General features: G+C 52.0%; 1 protein-coding gene across 6 annotated transcripts in view; it reads right to left on the bottom strand.

Moving 5' to 3' along the window:
* Window positions 1-6,826: 6,826 nt before the first annotated feature.
* Zc3h4 (zinc finger CCCH-type containing 4) overlaps window positions 6,827-23,199 on the bottom strand; it is a 39,024-nt gene continuing 22,651 nt past the window's right edge. For 5 of the 6 annotated variants that reach the window (XM_026410428.2, XM_026410427.2, XM_026410430.2 and 2 more), the window contains 7 exons: window positions 22,982-23,092; window positions 20,809-20,920; window positions 20,202-20,311; window positions 14,843-15,207; window positions 14,334-14,677; window positions 11,631-11,882; window positions 6,827-10,483 (listed from right to left, as the gene is read on the bottom strand). In XM_026410428.2, coding sequence (XP_026266213.1) covers window positions 8,967-10,483; window positions 11,631-11,882; window positions 14,334-14,677; window positions 14,843-15,207; window positions 20,202-20,311; window positions 20,809-20,920; window positions 22,982-23,092 — 2,811 coding nt within the window. In that variant the 3' untranslated portion in view covers window positions 6,827-8,966. The remainder of the gene's footprint in view (window positions 10,484-11,630; window positions 11,883-14,333; window positions 14,678-14,842; window positions 15,208-20,201; window positions 20,312-20,808; window positions 20,921-22,981; window positions 23,093-23,199) is intronic. The other variant, XM_077793018.1, reaches the window with a different exon arrangement.

Raw genomic sequence — 23,199 nt, 5'->3', positions numbered from 1 at the left:
CTCTGATTCTATAGGACGCATAAAACTCACTGAAACTGCTACCGTTGTCCCCCAGCATCCATGGGGGGCTGTTCCAGGACCAAGCAGGAATATTATTAGAGATGGGGCCCATCCTGTGGCCTCCAGGGGCCTTCCAGAATGGGGGGCTCCAGGGGGCTGGAATTTAATATTTTTGGGGTGATGGTGAGTCCAGAGACACTTTCCCATTAAGCCACATCCCAGCCCTTTTTATTTTTTGAGACAAGGTCTCAGTGAGTTGCTGAGGCTGGCCTTGAACTTGTGATCCTCCTGTCTCAGCCTCCTAAGCAGCTGGGATTACAGGTGGGCATCACCACACCCAGCTTTACTTAGCTTTTTTTTTTTTTCTCCTTTTTTTTGGGAGGGGAGGGTCCTGTCACTTATCCACTGAGCCACATCTCCAGATCTTTGTAAAATTTTGAGAAGGAGTCTCTGCCACCCCCATCCAGCGCAGGCAGCTGAACTTCAGGTCGCTCGTGTGAATTTCCTGGGACACCAAATAAAACACAGACACACACTTTACCTTTAAACCAAGCTTCAGGACGGCTCCTCCGCTCTCGGCCTCAAGATCTCCAAATGGGAGAGCGAGGAAAGTCTCGAGAGACAGTGGGCTTTTATTGGGGGACCCTCTGAAAGGGTAAAGTTTCTAAGCTGGAAAGCTTGAATGTAAAAGATTAGGTATTATTAAGTTCCTCTGTTACACCCAGATTCCTGAGATAGTTAAAACAACGCCCTACTGGCCATTTAGCCTAGGGCCCTGGGCAGTTCCTCACAAGGCCCGAACCAATCAGTTTGAATGTGTAACCCGCTTAGGAATGACCAATCACCCCCGCCCGCCAATGATTGTGCCAATCACATCTCAGAGTTGTTGTTCAATTTCCCCGCGCCTCATGATGATTTGTTCTGATGTATGCAAAGCCCACCTCCCTCTCCAAAAAGTGTACTTAAGCTCTGCTTGACCTTTGCTCTGGGCTCTGGGCTGCTCTTCCTTCTTGAGTGGGCACAGAGCCCCAGCGCGCTGGAATGGATCCCCAATAAATCCCCTTTTGCCAATTGCATGGAGTAAGTCTCTTGTGTGTGGTCTCTCCCTCCGACGCTCCGCCGGACCCCTCTTACACCTCCTTGTAGAAAGTTCCATTCAAAAAAGGTCAGGAGGGGCAGGGTTACAGGGACAGGTGAGTGTCCCAAGGGCTGCCGGACGGCACGCCTATGCCTGAAGACGGGTTCTCTACCTCCAGGACCAGGGCAATGTCCAGGTCACTAGAGAGTGAGGGTCAGAGCCCCTCCGCTCAGGGGAAGGAGAATCATTCGGCGAGGCCGCCTCCCACCGGTCTCAACTAAGTGGCTTAGGGCTTCACTCTAAATTGCTCAAGCTGGCCTTGAACTTGTGATCCTCCTGCCTCAGCCTCCTGAGTCGCTGGGATTACCGTTGTGCACCATTGCACCTAGCTTTGACTTTTTTTTTTTTTTTTTTAGTTGTCAATGGACTTTATTTATTTGTATGTGGTGCTGAGAATCAAACCCATGCCTCACACATGCCAGGCAAATACTCTACCACTGAGCCACCACCCCAGCCTGCACCTAGCTTTAACTTTTAAGAGCCACATGAATTCAGGAAAGGGCACCAATCAAGGCATAGAGCTTGATGAATGTTTAAAAGGTCACACCCATCACCAGGCCCCAGACGGAGGAACAGACATGAGGTGTGCTCTGGGATCCCCTGGAGCCTGCGTGAGCCCCTCCTTGGCCTCTAATACTACAGTTCAGCTTGTGCATGAGCTTCCCGTGGCCCTGGTAATGGATGAGCACCCGTAGTGACTTCTGTTAACACATGTCTGTTCTTTTACAGAGGTCCGAGGTCTACGGGTTAGAAGTCTAAAATCAGGCATCAGGATTGGGGTCCTTCTGGGAGCTCTAAGGGAGAGTCCATTCCTGGCCTTTGTCAGCTTCCAGAGGCATCTGCAGCCTGTGGCCGGTGGCCCCTCCTGGTATCGCTCCATCCTGGGATGCACATCTGCTGTCACATCTTCTACAGAAACCTAAGTAGAGCCAGGCATCATGGCGTAGGCCTGTGATCCCAGCAACTTGAGAAGCTGAGGTAGGAGGCCGGTGAGTTTGAGGCCATCTCAGCAACTTAGTGAGGCCTTGTCTCAAATAAAAAAGATAAATAAAAAGGGCTAGGAATGTGGCTCAGTGGCTACGTTCCTTGGATTCAACCCCTGGTACAAAAAAGAAAAAAGAAAAACAGAGGGAAAACAAGAAGAGGATTAGAGGTAATGGCAGGAGATGCGACAAGGAAGGAAGGGGCCACAAGCCAAGCGCTGCAGATGGACCCTAAAAAGCAAATGAACGAACACTTCCCTTGGCCTCCCAGAAGGAGCTCAACCAGCACAGTCTTCTGAACACCCTCAGATCTCTAGGAGTATAGCAGAACACGCGTACATTGTTTTGAGCTCCTAAGTTTATGGTAATTAAATAAGAATGAATTAAATAAATAATAAGAATAAATGGGGCCTGGGCTGAAGCTCAGTGGTAGAGCGCTTGCCTAGCATGTGTGAGGCACTGAGTTCGATTCCCAGCACCACAAGTAAATAAATAAAGGTCCACCAACAACTAATAAAGTATTAAAAAATATATTGTGTCTATCTACAACTAAAAAAAAATTTATTTTATTTTTTATTTTTTTAATATTTATTTTTCAGTTCTCGGCGGACACAACATCGTTGTTGGTATGTGGTGCTGAGGATCGAACCCGGGCCGCACGCATGCCAGGCGAGCGCGCTACCGCTTGAGCCACATCCCCAGCCCCTAAAAAAAAATTTTAAAAAAATGAATGAATGGGGTTGAGGGCTGGGACTGGGGCTCAGCGGTAGAGCGCTCGCCCAGCACATGCAAGGCCCTGGGTTCGACTCTCAGCACCACATTAAATAAATAAATAAAACAAAGGTATTATATCCATCTACAATTGAAAAATAAATATTAAAAAAAGAAGAATACACTGGGGGGTGGGGCTGTGGCTCCATGGTGGAGCACTTGCCCAGCACGTGGGGTGCGATCCTCAGCACCACATATAAATAAATAAGATAAAGGTCCATTGACAACTAAAAAATGTTTTGGGAGAAAGAATACATGACCAATATAACTCTACATCATATACAACCTCATTGGAACCAGTTATACTTATTCTATGTATGTTTAATATGTCAAAATACACCCTACTGTTATGTACATCTAGAAACGACAACAAACAATACAAAGACCCAACTGCAGTTAGCAAGCTTGACAATAAGTACAGTTGCCAGGAGGGAGGAGGGTTAGAGAGGACAGTCAATGTCGGTTCTGTTGTAGTGGTTCTGACCACCCGGAGGTCATCCCAGCTGCCCTGCAGTGTGGTGGTCAAATTCATTCTGAATAGAAATCCAGAGCCCGGACAAGTGGCACACACCTGTAATCCCAGTTACTCAGGAGGCTGAGGCAGGATTGCAAGTTCAAGGCCAGCCTGGGCAATTTAGCAAGACCTGGTCTAAAAAAGCAAGACAAGACACCCAGAGAAACCCCAAAAGGTCTGGGGATGTGGCTCGGTGGTCAAGACCCCTGGGTTCCATCTCCAAGACCTGCCTCCCCTGGCCTCCCCAAAAATTCAGCGCCTCCTCGACCTGCCACACTGCAAGTGCTCTATAGCCACACATGGCTGGTGCCAACTGCATGGGACAACACAGAGGACACTTGCATCACCTTGGGACATTCCAGTGGACAGCACCAGTGGAGAGGCTGCAGTACAGAGGATAAGTTTTTTTTAATATTTATTTTTTTTTAGCTTTAGGTGGACACAATATCTTTATTTTATTTTTATGTGGTGCTGAGAATCGAACCCAGTGCCCCACACATGCCAAGCGAGCGCGCTACTACTTGAGCCACATCCCCAGCCCTGAGGATGAGGTCTTTAAAATCACACGGGCAGCTGGTAAGTAGGGGAAAGTGAACAGGCAGAGACAGATTGTCTAAAAATGACAGGCTCCGAGACTACTGCAGCAACCACTAGAAGAAAATTTATAAAATGTGGAAATGCTTTTGCCTCTTCAGTGGGTAACTGGAGACCCAGCGGAATGGGGCTGGGTGGGAGCTGCGGACTGAATTGTGCACCAGCCACCCCAACCTGCCTGCCTGTTCACAAGTTGAAGCCCTAACCTAATCCCCCAGGCAGTGTGTGGGTAGAGGCTGTAGGAGGTAATGTAGGGTAGACCCCGATCCATGAGGATGTCTTTATAACACACGCCAAAAAGTTATTTGGATTTTTTTTTTGTACCAGGGATTGAACCCTGGGGTGCTTAAAACTGAGCTACACTCCCATCCCCTTTTATTTATTTATTTAAAAATTTCCTTGCTTGTAGATGGACACAATACCTTTATTTTATTTATTTCTATGTGGTACCAGGGATGGAACCCGATGCCTCACATATGCTAGGCAAGCGCTCTGCCACTGAGCCACAATTCCGGTTGCCCTTTTATTTGTTTATTTTCTACTTGCATAGGATTTATTTATTTTGGCATCAATCTTTCAAAGAGAATCTTTCCAGTCCATAGAAGAAATGGAATAAACTGGAACGTTTCCCACATTTCTCACATTCCCAGGGCTTCTCTCCTGAGTATTTTAGTATATGAGAAGGAAAATGGAACATCAAACATTCAGGGGGTTTGTTTTCCAGTATGAATGAAATGGCTTTGAAGACAACTGGGAAAATGGGATGATTTGCCATATTTTTCACATTTAAAGGGTTTTTCAGTCAGACGTCGTGGTGTACACCTGTAGTCCCAGAGACTTGGGAGGCTGAGGCTGGAGGATCATAAGTTTGAGGCCACCCTCAGCACCTTAGTAAGACCCTAAGAAACTCAGTAAGTCCCTGTATCCAAATAAAAAATAAAAAGGACTGGAGATGTGGCTCAGTGGTAGAGCACCACCAGACTAAATCCCCAGGACAAAAAAAAAAAAAAGAAAATTCAGCAGTGTGAGCCTTTGCTTGTCTTTGAAGTTGACAAAGAGCAGAGGACACGGGGCCTGGGAACCCCCCCCCCCCTTTATTTTTTGAAAGTGGAACTCACTTAAGTTGTTGAGGGACTCGATAAGTTGCTGAGGCTGGCTTTGAACTTGGGATCCTGTCTCAGCCTCCTGAGCTGCTGGGATTACAGGTGTGTGCTACTGTGCTGGCCAAAGAGTGATTTGTTTCTGCCTCTGTCCCCTCACTGCATGCACCTAGGATAAGCCAGCTGAGAACACAGAAGGGGGCCATCTACAAGCTGGGCAAAGATCCACCTTCATACTGGACGTCCAGCACCTAGAACTTTGAGAGAATTAGTGTCTGTTGTTTAAGCCACTCAGGCCATGGCAATTTGTCACGGGGCTGCAGTGGAATAGCATCCCAGGGCAGGGTTCTTGCAAAAGCCTAGCCTCTGTTTGCAGCCTCACTCCCTGATGCCCAAATCCTCCTCTGCCTCCAGGTGCTCTCAAGTGAAACTCTCAGGGTGTGTGTACCTGCTTCACAGTGTAGGCCAGGACCAGGCAGGGTGGCAAGGCATCTGCAAGGACGGGCCCCTTCCACGAGCGGGCGCCTGCCCCGTGTTTGCGCCTCAGCACTTCATCTCTGGCCTGGCAGTGACCGTGGACTACTCCACGAGCAAAGGAGCGCATGGGGTCTCCCACTCCGTGGTGGTTTGTGCCAGTGTGGCGCGGCCACGGGAACCCAGGTGACTGGCCAAAAGTGTCAGATAGTTGTGCTGAACTTCTGGTTGTTTTGTTGTTTGGGGGCTGAGGATCAAACCCAGGGCCCAGTGCCTCTGAGGCAAGCATTTTACCACAGAACCACACTCCAAGCCTGTGGCAGCACAGATGAGGTAGTCAGCAGATTTTCTGTAATGTTACCCTTCACAATGTGTGAGTGAGCCTCATCCAATCAGTTGAAGGTCTTAGTAGGAAGAATGGCCCACCCTGCCAGTCCTGACTCACCAGCCTCCAAAGTGCAGCACAAACCTTTCCCCCTCCCTCTCTCCAGTGGAGTCACCTCCCCATAAACCTGCTGTGCATTGACATGCATTTAACACACCTCATCCACTGAACATCACCCTCCAGCCCAGCTCCTTTAAATGTGCCCAGAACACTGACATCAGCCTGCAGCTGAGCACCGTCAGCTACCTCAAAGCCTATTTAAATAATATCTTGACCATCTCAAGTCATCTCAGGGTTGACTGGGAGCCGAAGCTGCTGCTTCCTCACAATCCAAGAGTCATCACATCACCTGTCACTAGCCTGGGACGAGACCAAAGATCCAGACTCAAAGTGCAGTTCTACTGAATGCATATCGGTTCTGACTATCGTAACACCAAAGAATCCTAAGTGGAACCATTTTAAGTGGGGGAGCACCCACGTGTGTGTGTGTGTGTGTGTGTGTGTGTGTATAGATCCCACACATATCGATAGAAGCACAGATGTAGATCTGCACTCCTGTCTCCCTCCTCCTGGTCCTGGCTCACTGGAGACCCTCACTGATTCAGCGGTTATGTAGGAGTGCTTGCCTGGGATGCAGGAGGCCTGGGTCCCCTCTCCAGCACCCAAACAAACAAAACCAACACAACAGGGCTAGGTGTGGCTCAGTGGCAGAGCACAGCCTGAGGTCCTGGGTGTGATCCCAACATTGTAAACCAAAGGCAGGCTCCACTGCAGCCTCCATCCACCTCTTTTCATTTCCAGGACAAGGGAAGGTCTGGGCAGCACAGAGACAAGACCCACAGGCTTTTTAAAATAACTGCATCCTTTAATGGCAGTAATACAATTATTGGATTAAGAGACCACAGGAGAAAAGGCAGGTGAGGTTTCTGGAAGACAGATACGGAGTACAAAAGGGGGCAGGATAAAGTCATGCGATGATCATTGTAAAAATACAGTACATTATATACATATTTGCACCATCGACTTTCAACTCTGAAATAGTATTTACACTTTTGTTACAATCCTGGTTAGAGAACAATCTTTCTTTAAAAGCTCGGCCTGTCGGCCAGTGGAAGTTCCGGGTGAATTTACAGCCCAGGAGGGTCTTAGGCTGCATATTCCAAGGAGGGTTCCAGCTTCTATTTCATCCACAGATTTCGGTTTTAAAAAGCATTTACTTTTTCTTTACAAAAGAAAATTCTCAAAGGAGAAAAAAAAAACACAAAAACCAAAAAACACTGCCACACTGTCTGCATCCTTACTTCTCCCACACACACCTGGCCACAGCCCTGTCTTCGTGGCCAACACTGGTAGCTGAAGACAAATCTCATTAATGATTGTTTTAAAAAACAAAACAGAAAGACAAAAGGATGGAACCAACCAACCTGACCACAGGACTTGGGGCCTAGCAGGCCACCCAGTCTCTCCCACACTGGCTAATGGCCCCAATTAGCAATTCATTTTTCACCTTTGGGGTGGTGGTATGGGATGGGACCTGCCTGCCTCCCGCTCTAGGGCTGGGTGACTGGGCCTCATTAACAGCAGGGCAGCTGTGGTGGAGTAAAGATGAGCGGGGGGCCACAGGCACCAGACGTCCTGCAGCCTCGGAGTGAGCCTGACAGGCAGGACCTGCAGGTCTGCCATTCCCTGAGCCAGCCTCCCCAGCCGTGCTCAGGGTGGGCACCCTGGGTTCTGAGGACAGGACAGGCCAGGGCAGGGCAGCTGGGGCAAGAGGCCAGTGCAGACGTCTTTGCTGTCCCGGCTCAGCCGGATGCCTTGGTCCCCCCACAGTGGGGTCCTGGTCCCTCTCATGGACAGGGCCCAGCGCACCCCTCTCCACCCCAGCTACAGCCTCCTGCCCTTCCCTCAGGCCCTCTTTGGAAAGTGCCCATAAATCCAACACTGTGTGACAGCCTCTGAATGAGCACTTCTGTCAGCTTGGGAGAGGAAAATCAAATACACCAGCACCTCATTCTACAGGTAACACAGCTTGAGGAGGAGCGAAGAGAGCAGAGACACAAACACTTGGCCAAAGAGCCACCCCAGGACTCCCTCACTGGGAGCCTGGCAGAGTGGCCATACCACGGATCCTTGAGCTGTCTCCAAGGGGCAGGGCTGGCAGTGCAGGCACACTGGGTGCTGTGGCTTCTGAGGATCAGGGCAGACCCTGGTTAGGGGGACAGGCAGGTAATACTGACAGAAAAGACACTCCAAGGGGGGCTTCCTCCTGGGGGCAGCTCTTCGGTGGGTACTGCCCCCCACCAGCCCCTGCTGCCTCCAGGTCCATCTCTTCCCCTGAAGTTTCCTGCACAGACTGGAGGGTGTAGATTTTCAGAATTCTGGACGGAGGGTGAAGAGGGGACCCCGAGTATGAATTCGGAGAGACAGGAGTGGGCCACAGCCAGGACACTCAGGGTGCCACTGAGACCCCTTCTCTCCTTGGTGTTTTTCGTCCTCTCCTGAGGCGCGCTGTCTCAGAATGTAGGCTGGAGGGACACGGCAGCTGGTGCTGGGACTTTGGAGGCACCTCGACCTGTCTGCTCACAGGCCCGGTTCCACTCTTCTTGCCCAGGAGTGTGGTGTGTGTGGCTTTCAGTGCCTTCTAGACACCTCCTGTGCCCTCTGTCCTGGGAAGCATCAAGCTTTCCCCAGGAGACCCACTGGACCCCGCAGCAGACACCCCCTGCCTCCAAGACCCAGCCCCGTGGGGCGCAGGCCCAGCACACTGCCAGCTGCTGCCCTTGTGAGCCAGTGTCCTTAGGGGAGCCCAGGAGCCCTGCAGCACTGACCAGAACTGAAGATGGTTATATACAATTTATGTCTCAAAGAGGGTACTACATTAGAAAAAAAAAGGAAAAAGAAAAAATAAAAAACACCCAGATCCCACCCCCATCCCAACTCCGGCTGCTGCCCTTAAATATCACCCCAAGGAGGGTGGAGTGGAGGGAACACTGGCTCCGGCTTAACACTACTGGCAGAAGGGGGAGGCAGTGGGGTCGAAGCCTTTAAAAACATCTTTCAGGGACCCTGCGTCCTGCTCACCCTCACGGGCTGGGCTGTTACCAGCAAATGGGCTTCCCGAGCCTGTCTTGGGGGCCGGCTTCACAGTCCCAAAGAGGGTAGGCACGGGTAGGTTGTGCACCCCGGGCTGAGGTGGGGTGCCCTCTGGTGGCGGGGTGACTGTGGCGGTGGCGGGGGCCGAGGCGGCCTTAGGCCGGGGCCGGTTGTAGCTGTTGTACCTGTCCGTGGCTGCGGCAGCCCCATCTGCACCGGCTTTCCCCGTTTCTGGCTGCTCCAGGGCGGACTTGCGGACAAATGGGGGCTCCTTGGCCTTGGAGGTCGCACTCTTGCCGTTGCCCTCGGGGCCCTTGGGCTGGGCACCTGCGTCAGTGGCCGGCTCTGCGGCTTTGCCACCTGCGTTGGGAGTCCTTGGGTCATAGAGGCTGATGCCACTCAGCACACTGCTCTGGCCGCTGCCGCTGCCCTGGCCCAGCCCGCCAGCTGCCAGTACGCGGGGGTCATAGGGAGCTGTGGCAGGTGGGGAGGACTCCCCACTGGGACTGCCGGCCGGAGAGGGCGCTTCTGCGGGGCTGAGCTTGGCAGCACGGGAGGGGGCTGCAGAATCTGCTGTTTTCTGCAGTCGGGGGTCGCTGGGAGCCTTCCGCACCCTGGGGTCACTGGGCTTGTCACTCGGGCTGGGGGCTGTCGAAGGGCCAGTAGCATTGACAGTCTTGAGAATTCGAGAGAGGAGTTCAAAGTCGGGCAGGTTAGAGCCAGACGTGCTGGGGTCCGTGGAGGTGCCTGAGCGCTGCCGGGCATTGGGGGGCCCTGCAGGGGTAGAACGGTGCAGCCTGGGGTCCAGGGCAGGCATGGACTGCAGGGCAGCGGGCACAGGGGGCACCACGTCCTGCTTGGGGATGGGCAGAGGGATCAGGTCCTCAGGGTTCCAAAGCACAGTGCGGGCAAAGCTGGGCTTGCTCAGGGTCACGTCCTTCTTGATGTGGCTGAACTGCTGCAGCTGCGATCGTGGGTCCCGCAGTGGGTGCCCGGGGAGGGGGTCCAGGGGAATGTTCACGGCCTTCTCCCGCAGGGCTCGCTCCCCTTCCTCTTCTTCGGTAGGAGTTGGCCCGGACCCCTTGGAGCTACTGGGGCCGGCTGGGCTGGAATGAAGGCTGCCTTCGGGCTTGGAGGTGGGCAGGGAGCGAGCCAGACGAGGATCAGAGGGCCCCGAGTCCCCTGTGCCTGACCCACCAGAAGCCTCAGCATGGCGAGAAAGTCTGGGGTCCCGGCTAAGGCGGGGGTCAGCCAACCGGCCTCCTGAGGAGTGTCCCTTCTGGAGGCGGGGGTCCCCCAGCCCACTGCTGCTCAGTTCCCCAACTGAAGCCTGGGGTCGGCTGGACGTCTGCTGCCTCAGGGTCTTGAGGATGGAGGTGACACTGCTCCCACCCTCGTCCTCATCACTCGAGTACCAGTTTCCAGTGTCACCTGAGAAAGAACAGAGGAGCAGGGAGGTGTGAGTGACCACCACATCCACCACCAGCCCTATGGACCCCGACACCCCCCTGGGTGAATGGCACTCTGCTCTTGGCTCTCAGGAACGCCTCAGCATCTCCCGAGACCTCGTGCGTGGCTGCCAAGGAGACCCAGGGAGCCTAGGGAGCCTGGTGCAGAGCGAGAGGCCTGCAGGTTGGTGCTCACATCTGGGCAGCTGTCCTCCCATCCACCACGTTCTAAGTGACCTGTCTCATTTGGATGACTCACCAACCACCCAGGAGGTCGACTGACATGCCCACTGGACAGATGAGAACATGGAGGCTCGGTGCCATTTAATTGGGGTCAGGGATGGGATTGAGCTGGGACTCCTGGCCCAGGGCTCTGTTGCCTCCCCCCCATCCTCCAGTCTGGTTCGGCATCATGGTCACCGGGCTCTGGGCACCTCTCTCTGGAGGCCCTGGCAGCAGCCATCACTGACTCTGGGCCGAGGCACTGGCACTTGCCCTCGGGCCCTTCACACCTTATCTGACCCAGGGGAGGGCGGTCTAACCAACCACTGAAACTGGCGCAAGCAAAACCTAGGCAGGGACACCTGCACCCCAGGGCAGGAGCTGCCACTCCCTTCCCTTCCTCCTGCGGTCCCTGTGGTTCCCAGGCTCCTGTCTTGGGGGCTTGTGGCCTCTGGCTTCAGGTCCCAGACACCACTTGTCCACTCACCCCGAGGTGGATGCAACCTGGCGCCCACATGGTACCCAAGACTGTAATTGTTATCGGTTTACTGCAACAACTTGCTGTCCCACAGGCTCCCCAGAAGCCTGCTCTGGGGACAGGTGAGAGCCCTCCTAAAGCCTGACCTGGATAGGCGCAGGTGGTCAGCCCTGCCGCCACTGCCTCACCAGGGACCAGCCCACCTCCCCCCTCCTGGGGAGCAAGTCTCTCAGGAACCCCAAGACACAGTGGGGCCGCCCTGACCTCCAGCTGGCTCAGGCACATGCAGCAGCCCGGCCTGGCTTCTTAGCCTCGGCAAAGGTCCTCCTTGGCTGCAGTCTCCTTCCTGGCAGGAAACCCAACCTAGAGGTCCCCACCTCTCCCCTGCACAGTGGCCCGGGGGCCAAGCCCCTGCCCTGGGGACACCTGCCTTCCTCATTCTCCCGGTCCTGCTTGCTGCTCTCAGCCAGCCTCCTTGCTCTCTCCTCCTCCTCCTGCTGCTTCTGCTGGATCCTCAGGTACAGGGCCCGCTGGGCCGAGGGCAGGAAGTCGGGGACACCGGCGCCCGGCTTCGGTCGACCTGGGGGCCCTCCCTCAGAGAAGCTGTCAGGCTCCAGAGGGTGCTCGGGGAAGAGGGGCTCCCCAGGCTGCCCCGGCAGCTCTTCGTAGTGCCCGTAGTCCTCTGTGGCAGGGAAGAACCGAGGGTTCGTGTCGGGAAGGTCCTGGAGGTGCCAACTCCACCCCCTGCCCTTCACTGGAAAAGCCAATTCCTGATGGTGATGGGTGAGGATGTCCAGCCCATCCCTTTCCTGCCTGGCCCAGGCCTGGGGCTCACGGGGAGCCAAACAGTGGGTTACGGGGCAGCCTGGCAGGGCATCCCATCCGCAAGGCAGCTGGGAAGGATGAAGCTCACAAAAGGGGTCTGGTCATGTGCGGAAATGCTGGTGGATGACAACAGGATGGACACTGCAGGTGTGCTGGTGAGATGCGGATGGGGTTTGAAAAGAGGGACAGCAGCAGTCCCCAGGAGAGACGGGGCGCCCTCCCACGTGCTCTGGCTACTCATAGTTATCTGCAATGAGCACTGGTCTCTGGTTCTTTGTGATAATAAAGAAAACAGCTCACAGCATGAGCCCAATCACATTCTCCAACAGAGAAACCAGGAAAGGAAGAGAATGAACTGCACAAGTGTGCCACCTGCCAGCCTGGAAGTCTAGGGGTGCTTCTTCCTCCCACTTCTCCTCACAGGCCCCTGGCCTTGCAAGAAGGGCAGGGTGGGCGGTTTCTCTCAAGGCTGGGGTGTCAGCCTTCCCTCCCTCACCATGTGGAGCCCAGAGCTGCAGAGAGGGGCAGGCTGCAGCCCACTCACCACTCCCAGGGAGGGAGTGGGCAGTCCACACGAGCAGTGGGGGTGCAGGGGGGCACCAAACACCCAGGACTGTCTACCTTGTCCCTCCACATGAGAAAGGACCACCTCTACCTTCATGGGTCTAGTGAGCATTGGAAACATGGCCGGTGCTACCCAGAAAGTGGAACTATAATTTATCTTAAATTAACAGGATTGCAGATTACAAAATTGGTAAGTATTTCATACACAAAAGTATATGAAGCAAAAAATGACAGGCCATGCCTGCTGCTGGGACCGGAGCGTGGCTGTGTGAATGACGGGAGCCTGCTCTAGTGCACACCCACCAGGAGCTGGGGACACTCAAGGGAACAAGATAGTCGAGGCCCCGCCACAGACCAGAGCTGAGAGTGAATGATGGCTGCGCAACTCTGAGTACAGCAGAAAGCACCCACTGTGTGCTCGCCAAGGTGGTCTGTGGCCTGGACTGCGTAGGAGAAAGGCATGCTGCTCGAGAGGCCTGCTGCCAACAGGCCTTTAGAGTTCCCAGCAGGGCACCGAAGCTCTCAGGGACCATGAGCCCCATGACCTCAAAGCCTGCTTCCCACTCATCTTTCTGAAGGCCCTGCTCCTTGCCCAACACCCACACTCGAGGCTCACATTTCCATCTCCAGACTGGAAACCGCCATGATGTCCCTCCAGCCACTCCTTCAAAACTACTGTGTGGCTGATGAACAGGCATCTCCTGTTTTCTGCCGCCAAGACAAGGTGCTGCTGCCACCCGCCTCAGCTCCAGGAGGCCTGGCCGCATCAGGCGGTGGCCCTGACCCAGCTCCCCCTCGTCCACACTGCTCCTGCTCCATGCTTACAGGGGTCACCCTGGCCCTAAAGAACCATGTCCAAACTCTGAAGCCTGACCCTGCTGCTCTTGGCCAACTTTCACCACCTGTTCCACAGTGGGGTGGCAGGTTTCCAGTTCCCACCCATCATCCTTGTTTAGCCCCCACCCTTCACAGCAAGTCCACTCCTGCCAGGCTCAGTCCCACATGTTGGGAGGCCTCTTTCACCCTTCCTCTGCAGGTGCACTGTGGCCACGGCACCTGCTGTGCTTCGGTGCAGACCTGTACTCCTGTCTCAGTCACTTCAATTCTCAGTGACTGAGAATTGGCCTTCAATGTCTGTCCCCACCTTGCCCTGCCCCAACACTGCCCATATTATCTTCTAAGAGTAGCTAAGGCTGAAATGAGCTGAATCACTTATTTACAAGCTATCTCCTTCCCTCCAGAGAAATGCGCTAGGCAAAGACTGCAGCTACCCGCTTGGGGCCCCGAGGCCAGGAGACAATCTCCTTCCTGTTTCTGGGGGCTGGGCACACATCTCCCGGCCAGCAGAGTACATCATCTTGTCCTGACTGGCTGTCAGACACTGGGGTTGTTACCAACACAAAGAGAAGACAGAAGGAAGGAAAATGGCCAGTCATGGAGACAGGACAAATGGAGTCACAGGGTCGACACTGACAGCTCCAAGTCCAGAACTACCTGGAGAGAGGAGCTCCACCCAGGGTACCTGACTTATTTCTGACACATTGATAATAAACATAATATTCCTTTTGGTCTCAATAAGATAATAAGTCCCTTGTCACTGAAAATATTCAACCATCAATGGAACAGAGGTAAGAGTTGGAGTCCTGATTTCAAAGAGATGCAGACCAAGGAAGAAAAAAGTCACACCTTCTGACTCCATTCAGCCAGCCCAGCACCCCAGGGATCCCTGCAGGAGTGTGCGTACCTGTGTCTCCGAGCAGCCCGGGCTCCATCTCCATGCCTTCCTGCTGCTGGTAGAAGTTTTCATAGAAGTTCTGGGCTGGCGGGATGGGGGGCATCATTCCAGAATGAGGGGAGTCTCCAGGACCATATGGCATCATCGGGGGACCTCCAGGACCCATGGGTGGGCCAGGATTCATGCCAGGGCCCATTGGCATGTCGGGGTGCATGTCCGGGTGCATGTCGGGGTGCATGTCCGGGTGCATGTCAGGGTGCATGTCAGGATGCATGGGGCCCCCCATTGGCCCTGAGGGCCCCATGTTGGGACCAGGACCCATTGGCCCTGGGGGTCCTCCAGGTCCAGGAAACCTAGGAGAGAAAACATAGCAGCTTACTATGAAAGCAGCTGCTGAGGAAAGGAGGTGGCACCCTACCCCCAAAAGATGTGGAGAGCTCAGGGGACCCCAACAGGTTCTAGGGCAAGACCCTGCCCATGCACCCGGTTCCTGTGGGCTAATGTGGGCGGGCACTCACCTCACGCCCAGCTTCTCAGCCAGCTGTCCTGTGGGCCGCACCACAATCTCAAATAAGGAAGGGATCTTCTTGTTGTACATGTCCTGCTGCTGCTGCAGCTGCTGCGGGGACAGTGGCTCGTGCACTGGCATGGGCATCTGAGGGGGCCCGGGAGGGGGTGGAGGGGGTGGGGGAGGGGGAGGGGGTCCACCCTGCATGGGCCTGCCATTGGGAGAGGTTGGGGCCTGGGGACCAGGGGGCCGGGGCGGGGTGGGCAGGAGGCCCACCCCAGGGGGCGGTTTGGGCAGCGGGTTGATGCCCTGCTTCTTCAGCTCCTCCACTTCTTTCTCATCCTCAGCACCAGCTTCTGCGTCGTCAGCCAGCATCTGTAGGTGAGAGGGAACCAAGGAGTAACGGTCAGAGAAGGCTCGGGCAGTCAGGCGGATCAGACCTCCCCACCTTGAGAGCTCAATTTTGAAAGGAAAATCTAAAGCAGAGCATGCAGAGGCCCTCACAGAATGGGTTCCGTGACTACGGTTTCTTTTTTGTCAACCACTGAGGCACAGCCCCTTTTTTGTTTAGAGACAAGGTCTCACTAAGTTGTCAGGGCCTTGCTAATCTGCTAAGGCCCTAAATAAGTCTTATGATGGATGGATACCATACATCAGTGCGTTCTTTCTTTCTCTCTCTCCTTCTTTATTTTTTGCAGTGCTGGGATTGAATCCAGGGCCTCATACATAGTAGGAAGAGGTATCCACCCAGCCCTGGGGGAGCCTTATTAACCCTCAACACCCAGGGCTCCTGTTTACTACTGCAGCACCATGAGTTCCTTCAGTGCACTCCCAACAAGGTCTGGTGCCAAGCTATTCCTGTGATGACTCCTGGTGTGCCCATCCTGCCAACCCCATGAAGGCAAGACCGTCTCCTACCCTGCTGCACCACCCGCGCATGCCACTGGCCCTGATATAGGAGAGTTGCAGGTGAGGTGTCAAAACATGCGGACATCTGGCCAGGCGTGGTGGCACTCGCCTGTAATCCCAGGGGCTTAGGAGGCTGAGGCAAGAGGATCGAGAGTTTCAAGCCAGTCTCAGCAATTTAGCAAGGCGCTAAGTAACTCAGCAAGACCCTGTCTCTAAATAAAATATAAAAAGGGCTGGGGATGGGACTCAGTGGTCGAGTTGTCCCCGAGTTCAATCCCTAGAACCAAAAAAAAAAAAAAAAAAAAAATTGTGGACATCTGGACTGGGCCAGAATGTCTCAGCAACTATGTGCAGAAGAATAAACATGGTGGCCTGAACACCCTCAAAACACCACCCACCAACCCCACACCATCCTCTGTGTACCGGCAGAACAAACTTCAGGGCTACTAACATGGGCACAATGCCTTCAGGAAAGATAAAAGTAAAGGTTTTTACCTCATTAAACAGGAACAAACCTGACCTCTGCTTCCGCTCCCTGCCCCCCCAGGCCTTCCCCGTCTGGTCTGCCTCCCTGGCTCCCACCATGATGCCTTGTTCCCTCTTCGGCTTTTTTTTTTGTACAAAGGATTGAACCCAGGGGTGCCGAACGACTGAGCCCCAGCCCCAGCCTGTTTTTTATTTTTTATTTATTTCCTAAAGTATTCCTTTTAGCTATAGATGGACATTATTCTCTTACTCATTTATTTTTATGTGATGCTGAGGGACGAACCCAGCGCCTCACACGCGTTAGGCAAGTGTTCGACACTGAGCCACAACCTTGGCCCCTTTATTTTTTTATTTTAAGACAGGATCTCACTAAGTTTCTTAGGGCCTCCCTAAGTTGCTGAGGCTGGCTTTGAACTTGTGATCCTCCTCCTTCAGCTTCCCAAGCCACCAGGATTACAGCCCTGCACCACCACACTTGGCTCATCCCCTCTTGGTTAACACCATTTTCCCTGGCAACACCTGGCACCTGCTCTCATTTCCAGGTTCCTTCAGACATCAGCTCTCCCAGAGGCCTCCCAACACCCACAAAATAGGCTCACTCTTCTGAATCTGCAGAACATGCTGCCAATCTCTGTACCACTGAGCAGGCGTGAAAACAGGGCGACATCCCCTTCTCCACAAGTTGCCAGCTCCAGGGACAAGAGCCTCTGGGAAGGGTGAGCCCAGTGCTCACACGCAGCAGACACCTGTGTCACTCCTGGATGGCTAATAGGACAGAGGCTCTAACAACTTCCTCTGTGAGAGGGTCCCCAGTGTCCAGAGAGAGAGGCCTCCTGCTCTTGGGACCCATCTGCATTCTACACAGAGGAATCTCAACTGGGCCCAGTACTCAGGGCCTCTGCCTCCTCTCTAGGCTGGCAGCATGACATTCAGCCTTCCAAGACTCAGCCCCAGACAAGGCCTCCCTCGCCTCACACAGGCCCCTAACATCGGGAGAAGAGGCCAGCTCAAGATACAGACGTAAAGGGCTAGGGCTGTGGCTGTGGCTCAGTGGTGGAGCGCTGGCCTAGCACGTGTAAGGCACTGGGTTCAATCCTCACCACCAGATAAAAATAAATAAATAGAATTTTGTACACATCAACAACTAAAAATATTAAAAAAGATACAGACAGGTTCTGCATTTAAGCCCAGACACAGACCATAAATGACACAAGAGAACACAACCAGAAGGGTCAGACCCAAACTAACCATTGGTCCTTCTAGCACAGACACTGAGCTGGGGTACATCTAACCCTGAACACTCCCAGTAGCAGGACCAATGCTCACAGGCACACCTCAGCAGACACAACCACCAAACACCCTGCTCTCAGAAAAGCCTTTCACACCAAGACTGATGCATTCAGTGAATCAAAGGGATTCCAAAAGTCAAAGTCACCTTTCCAGCACAAAAATGGGAGTCATATCTGCACAATGCAAAGATATATGGACCAAGTCAGGTGCTGTTGCGCACACCTGTAATTCCAGCGGCTTGGGAGGCTGAGGCAGAAGGATCGCCAGTTCAAAGCCAGCCTCAGCAAAAGTGAGGTGCTAAGCAACTCAGTGAGATCCTGACGCTAAATAAAATACAAAATAAGGCTGGGGATGTGGCTCAGTTGGTTGAGTTCCCCTGAGTTCAATCCCCAGTACCACTACCCCCACAAAAAAGATATGTGGACCAAGTTCACTGGGCCAAGTAAATGAGCTAAAGGCAGTTAGGCAAAAACTCTAAGCTTCTTCCTCAAACTGGAAACAAAACCATCCTTCAGCTAATGATGGGACCCACTTAGCCATCCACACAATGGAGTGGGAGTTAGCACCAACAGAAAGAGACCGCAACATGCCTCCACAGGAGCGAGAAGGAGAGCGCAGAACGGCTACTGTCCCCATAGTCCACGGAGTCCACGGAGTCTGCACAGGCTTTACATGGATTGTTTCTCTAATTCTGAAAATTATTATACAGGCCCCCTGCCCCCAGAATGGGGCTGGAACCCAAGGCCTCCAACATGCTGGGGAAGAGCTCTGTCACTGAGCTACATCCCAGCCCTTTTTACATTTTATTTGGTGACTGGGTCTAAGTTGCCCAGGTTGGCCTCAAACTTGCAATTTTACTCCGGCATTGCTCTGGCCTGTGCACGTTTTTTCTCTTTTTGGTACAAGGGATTGAACCAAGGGGTGCTTTACCACTAAGTTAAGTTCGCAGCCCTTTGCATTTTTTGAGACAGAGTCTAAGTCGCTTAGGGACTTATTAAGTTGCTGAGGCCAGCCTTGAACTTGCATGATCCTCCTACCTCAGCCTCCTGAGTCACTGGGATTATAGGCCTGTGCCACTGCACCCAATTTACATTTTACTTTCTAACCATCCCACCTCATCTCTAGTATTGTTTTTCCTGGGTTGCCACTCATTTTTAATCTACATACTTGACTTGAAATAGGGACTGATACTGATGCTTTAGAAGGTTTGTGGACAGAAAAGCTAAACATGCCCCTTTGGTTTCTGACTAGAGCTAAAACATGCCCCTTTGGTTTCTGACTAGAGTGTCTAGCATAGAGCTGCCACAACCCAGCCCTTTTTATTTTCAAACAGAATCTTGCTAAGTTGCTGAGGCTAGCCTTGAACTCACAATCCTCCTGCCTCAGCCTCTTGAAGTACTGGGATTACAGGCCTGTGCCATGGTGCCTAGCTTTTGTGTATGGCGGGGGGGAACGTTGGGGGATAAAAATTACAAATAAAAATGTACTACTAGGAAAAAAAGTAAAACAAGATACTGCTTGGTTGTTTCTGCTGGAGTACAAACTTGGAGCCTCCTGCAGGGGGCAGTCTTCAGTCAGGCATCATTTAGCCCTTCAAAGGGGAAATGGAGCCACCATTTCTGGTCCCACTCCTCCTGTGGTGAAATGACTGGACTTAAGGTAATGATTTGTCACATAACCCGAGGGTAAGGGGCTCTCTGAAGACAAATGTAAGAGTGTGTGCGTGCGTTCCCAGGACACAGGACCACCAGCATGAGTGCCTCCAAGCGCCTGCCTGCTTGTCAGGCAGCTGCAGAAGGAGGGGCTCCCTGAGCTGGCTCATGGACTGATGGGCTAGGTCCTTCCCTTTTTCAAAAACAGCCAATTTCCTAAGACTGTTGTGTACTAGGAGGCGAGGAGGGATCCTGGTCCATCTCCCTCCACCCTCTGGACATGCTGTGTGTCAGAGAAGAGTTCATAGTACCCCAGGCCCTAGTACTGACTCCTCGGGCAGAAAACTACAGACACCAGCAGCTTCAGATGTCACTTGGCTTGTGGATCCTGACACCTCGACTGAGGAGTTTCCTCCTCCAGAGACCTCCCATTGCCCCTCCCTCTCTGCATGAGGGTCTCTACAAGCTGCAAGCAACACTGACATTTCCACTGCCTCCTTTGTGTCGTGGGCTGTTTTCCTTTTTTTCTTGCCAGTACTGGAGATTGAAGCAGAGGTGCTTTACCACTGAGCCACATCTCTAGTCCTTTCAATTTTCTTTTCATTTTGCATCAGGATCTAAGTTGTTGAGGGCCTTACTACGCTGCCTCAAACTTGTGATTCTCCTGCCTGAGTCTCTCCCATTGCTGGAACCCAGGCGTGCGCTACTGCACATCGTAGGCTTGCTCTCTAGGTGATCCTGACATCACAACACGTATCTGGAGATACCCCAGGCGGTATTCCTTTTACACAGCTATCCCCAGTGAATATAGCAACAGCCTGCTGTGGCCAGGAACAAGATATCCACACACGGCCACGCCAACTCCCCTGCAGAAAGGAAAGCAGTCGCTGTTGCCTTCTGAAAATGACCCAGCAGCTCATCAATGCAACTGGGAATTCTGGACCTGCATAGGCCAGATGGGCAAGCTGCAGCGCCAAGGCAATGGAAGGGGTGCTTCCTGGTTCCTGTTAGCTCTGGGCCCCCAGACATTACCTTATCCAGGAGCTCTCTCGTCTCTTCAGTGAGGGGGTCATGGGAGAACATGCAGTCATCACCATTAATGCAGTTCCCAGTGGTGTGGTATAACTTACATGGAAAATCACGTTCACGACAAATTAAGGCAAATACTTCAACTCATGGAACCCACCAAAGACAGAATCCACGCCCTTTGTTTTGGAGATGAGTAAACGGAAACCCAGAGAGGTAAGTGACTTGCTCAGGGTTGCACAGTGGTTGGCAGCTACTCAAGACAAGACATGGTTCTATAGACTCCTGCTGCAGAGCAATTTCTGCCCCTCCAAGGTGGCCTTGGAATTGTGTCCTCAGATCTTCAATGGGAGTGGGGAAGTAACATGACTTGCTCAAGTTTACAAAGCCAGTTGGAAAATTTTCAGAAAGACAGGCACCGGGCACAGGCCGGTCTTGTGAGTTTATGTGAAAGAGGACACGGCAGGTGTGTCCTGGCTTACACGGCAGACCCGGCATGGGCAGAAGGGGGGTTAGGTGAGATGAAGACCCCAGAAAGCTCTCAGCACAAGGCCAAGCATGATGAAGGGCGCCACGGCTGCTCTACGCAACAGACGCAGATGGCAAAGGATATCGTGCATGTAGGGGCAGTTCTCGGCTCTGGCGCAGAATCCAGTGATGTAGAACTTGCACAGTTCTCGCTTCTTTGGCAGTTCAATGTCGTGGCTGAAATTACAGTGGTCTCCCTGGAAGAGAAGCACTAAAAAGGTAAGGTGGCGGCAGCAAGGCCTTCCTTGCCCCTTGGAAAGGACAGCCAAGGAAGAGTAGGTTAAAACCTGCCCTTGCCACATTCCCATGCCACTGTCTCTGCTGCTTCTCTCCAACTCTCTTCTTTTTCTCTGTCTTCCCCCAGTTTTCATCTATTTTTCACTGTTGGCTGCGTGGCAATGAGGGCTAGTCACCTACCTGCAACCCAGTACCACACTTCTTCCTTCCTAACAGAACCCTAATTTTGTTTGGGGACGAATGTGCCTAGCTAAAAATACTTCATTTCCCAGCCTCCTTTGCAATAAAATATAGGCAAAAGTTCCCAGAAAGAATACTTCCTAAATATAAAAAAAAAAAAATTTCTTTCGCTTATCTTTCTTCCTCCTAGACCTTGGATGCGATGTCCAGAGGCACAGCAGCCATTATGCAAACATGAGAATAAATGCCACATGCTTTAAAAAGGTAGAATAGAAAGTAGGAAGGAACCTAGGTCCCCAGGATACCAATGACCACTACAGCATCTTCTACTGCCCATGCCCCCAAGACTCCTTGTTCTGAGACAAATGTCTACTGTGTCGAAGCCAGTAGAGTTAGGTATTCCTTTACTTGGAGTTGAACATAATTCAAACAAAAGGAATCAAGGTTCTTGTTCTCTGTTCCTCAGCCTTCAGTCCCTTACAGGAATCACTTACTATCAACTGAGATAAAGAAAGCAGCTGTTCTTACAACCAATATGGACACCAGTTTGGAGAGTCCCCAAAAGATTAGGCATGGAACCCCTGTGACCCAGCTATACCGTTCCTCAATATTATTCTAAACAATCAAAATCATCATACTACAGTGACAAATGCATACCCAGGTTTATAGCCAAACTATGGATCCAGCCTAGGTGTCCATCAACAAGTGAATGGATAAAGAAAATGTGGTATGTATACATGATGAAGCTTTATTCAGACATAAAGAAGAATGAAATCATGTCATTTGCAGGAAAACAGATGGAATTGAGACCATTATGTAAAGCAAAATAAGCCAAACCCAGGAGGTCAAGAGTAGTATGTTTTCGCTCATATGTGGAAACTACAGAGGAAAAAGAAAAAAGGGGTGACTGTATGAAAAACAAAGGGACAGCAGTAGAACAGAGGAAGGGGACAAGGAGTTTGAGATGAAAGCAGGGAGTGGGGAGGTGCTAGGGAGGGATATTGGCCAAGTTATATTGTTATATTGTTGTTGGGTTTTTTAAGAACTTAACCTTATTTATTTTTATGTGGTGCTAAGGCTTGAACCCAGGGCAAGTGCTCTGCCACTGAGCCACAACCCCAGCCCCTATGTTGTTATACTGTATGCATGTACAAACATAGAACAACAGATCCCACCATATGTACAACTATAATGCACCAATAAAAAAAATAAAGAGGGGCTGGGGTTGTGGCTCAGTGGTAAAGTGCTTGCCTCGCACATGTGAGGCACTGGGTTCAATCCTCAGCACCACATAAAAATAAATAAACAAAATAAAGATATCGTGCCCATGAAAAAAAAAATAAAGAAGCTGTTCTGTATCTGCTTCCTCTATACTTAAGGATAGCTACTCCATTTTCTTATATATATATATATATATATATATATATATATATAAAGTTTCTAAAAAGAATATGAACCGTGACTGTAATACAGAATGTTTTATATGCCACACATTATTCTGAGGTACCTATTTCTTCCCAAGACACATGCATGGGAGCAGCATCCCTGAATGCCCATCAGGACCCGTCACATCTTTACATTAGCACTGACCCTTATAAATGCATCTGAAGCCATACAGATGGATCAAAGCTTTGGCCAAAAAATATCCCTAAAACTGAAAATATGTTCCCCTGCTCTATGTCCTCCTCACTCTGAGAAGTCAGTCGAATCTTCCAGGCCTGCCCAGGTGTCTCTGGGTATCAACACGAAGAACAAAGAGCATCACACGATCTCATCCACCCATCACAACAGTTAGTATGACCTCCAGGTTATTCACAGAGGTGACACAGCCTGCTTCTTACCCATGTGCACCGCCCTTCCACAAAGTATTTGCAGATGACTTTGCCTTTCTTGTCAGACTGCTGGTGGGGCTTGTCATGGTCACCTCTGCGGTAGCTTCCCCCACCACCATCCTGTGAAGAATGCAGAATGAGTGAAGAGGGTGAAAAGAGCAGCTCTGGGCAGATGGGAAGAGCACGCAAAGGGAAGGGTGTTCACAAGAACACAGACAAGCACTTCT

This window comes from Urocitellus parryii, chromosome 15 (assembly GCF_045843805.1).
Source record: "Urocitellus parryii isolate mUroPar1 chromosome 15, mUroPar1.hap1, whole genome shotgun sequence".
NCBI classification, from domain to species: domain Eukaryota; kingdom Metazoa; phylum Chordata; class Mammalia; order Rodentia; family Sciuridae; genus Urocitellus; species Urocitellus parryii.
Note: the sequence above shows the minus strand (reverse complement) of the source record. Positions and strands in the feature narration are given on the sequence as shown.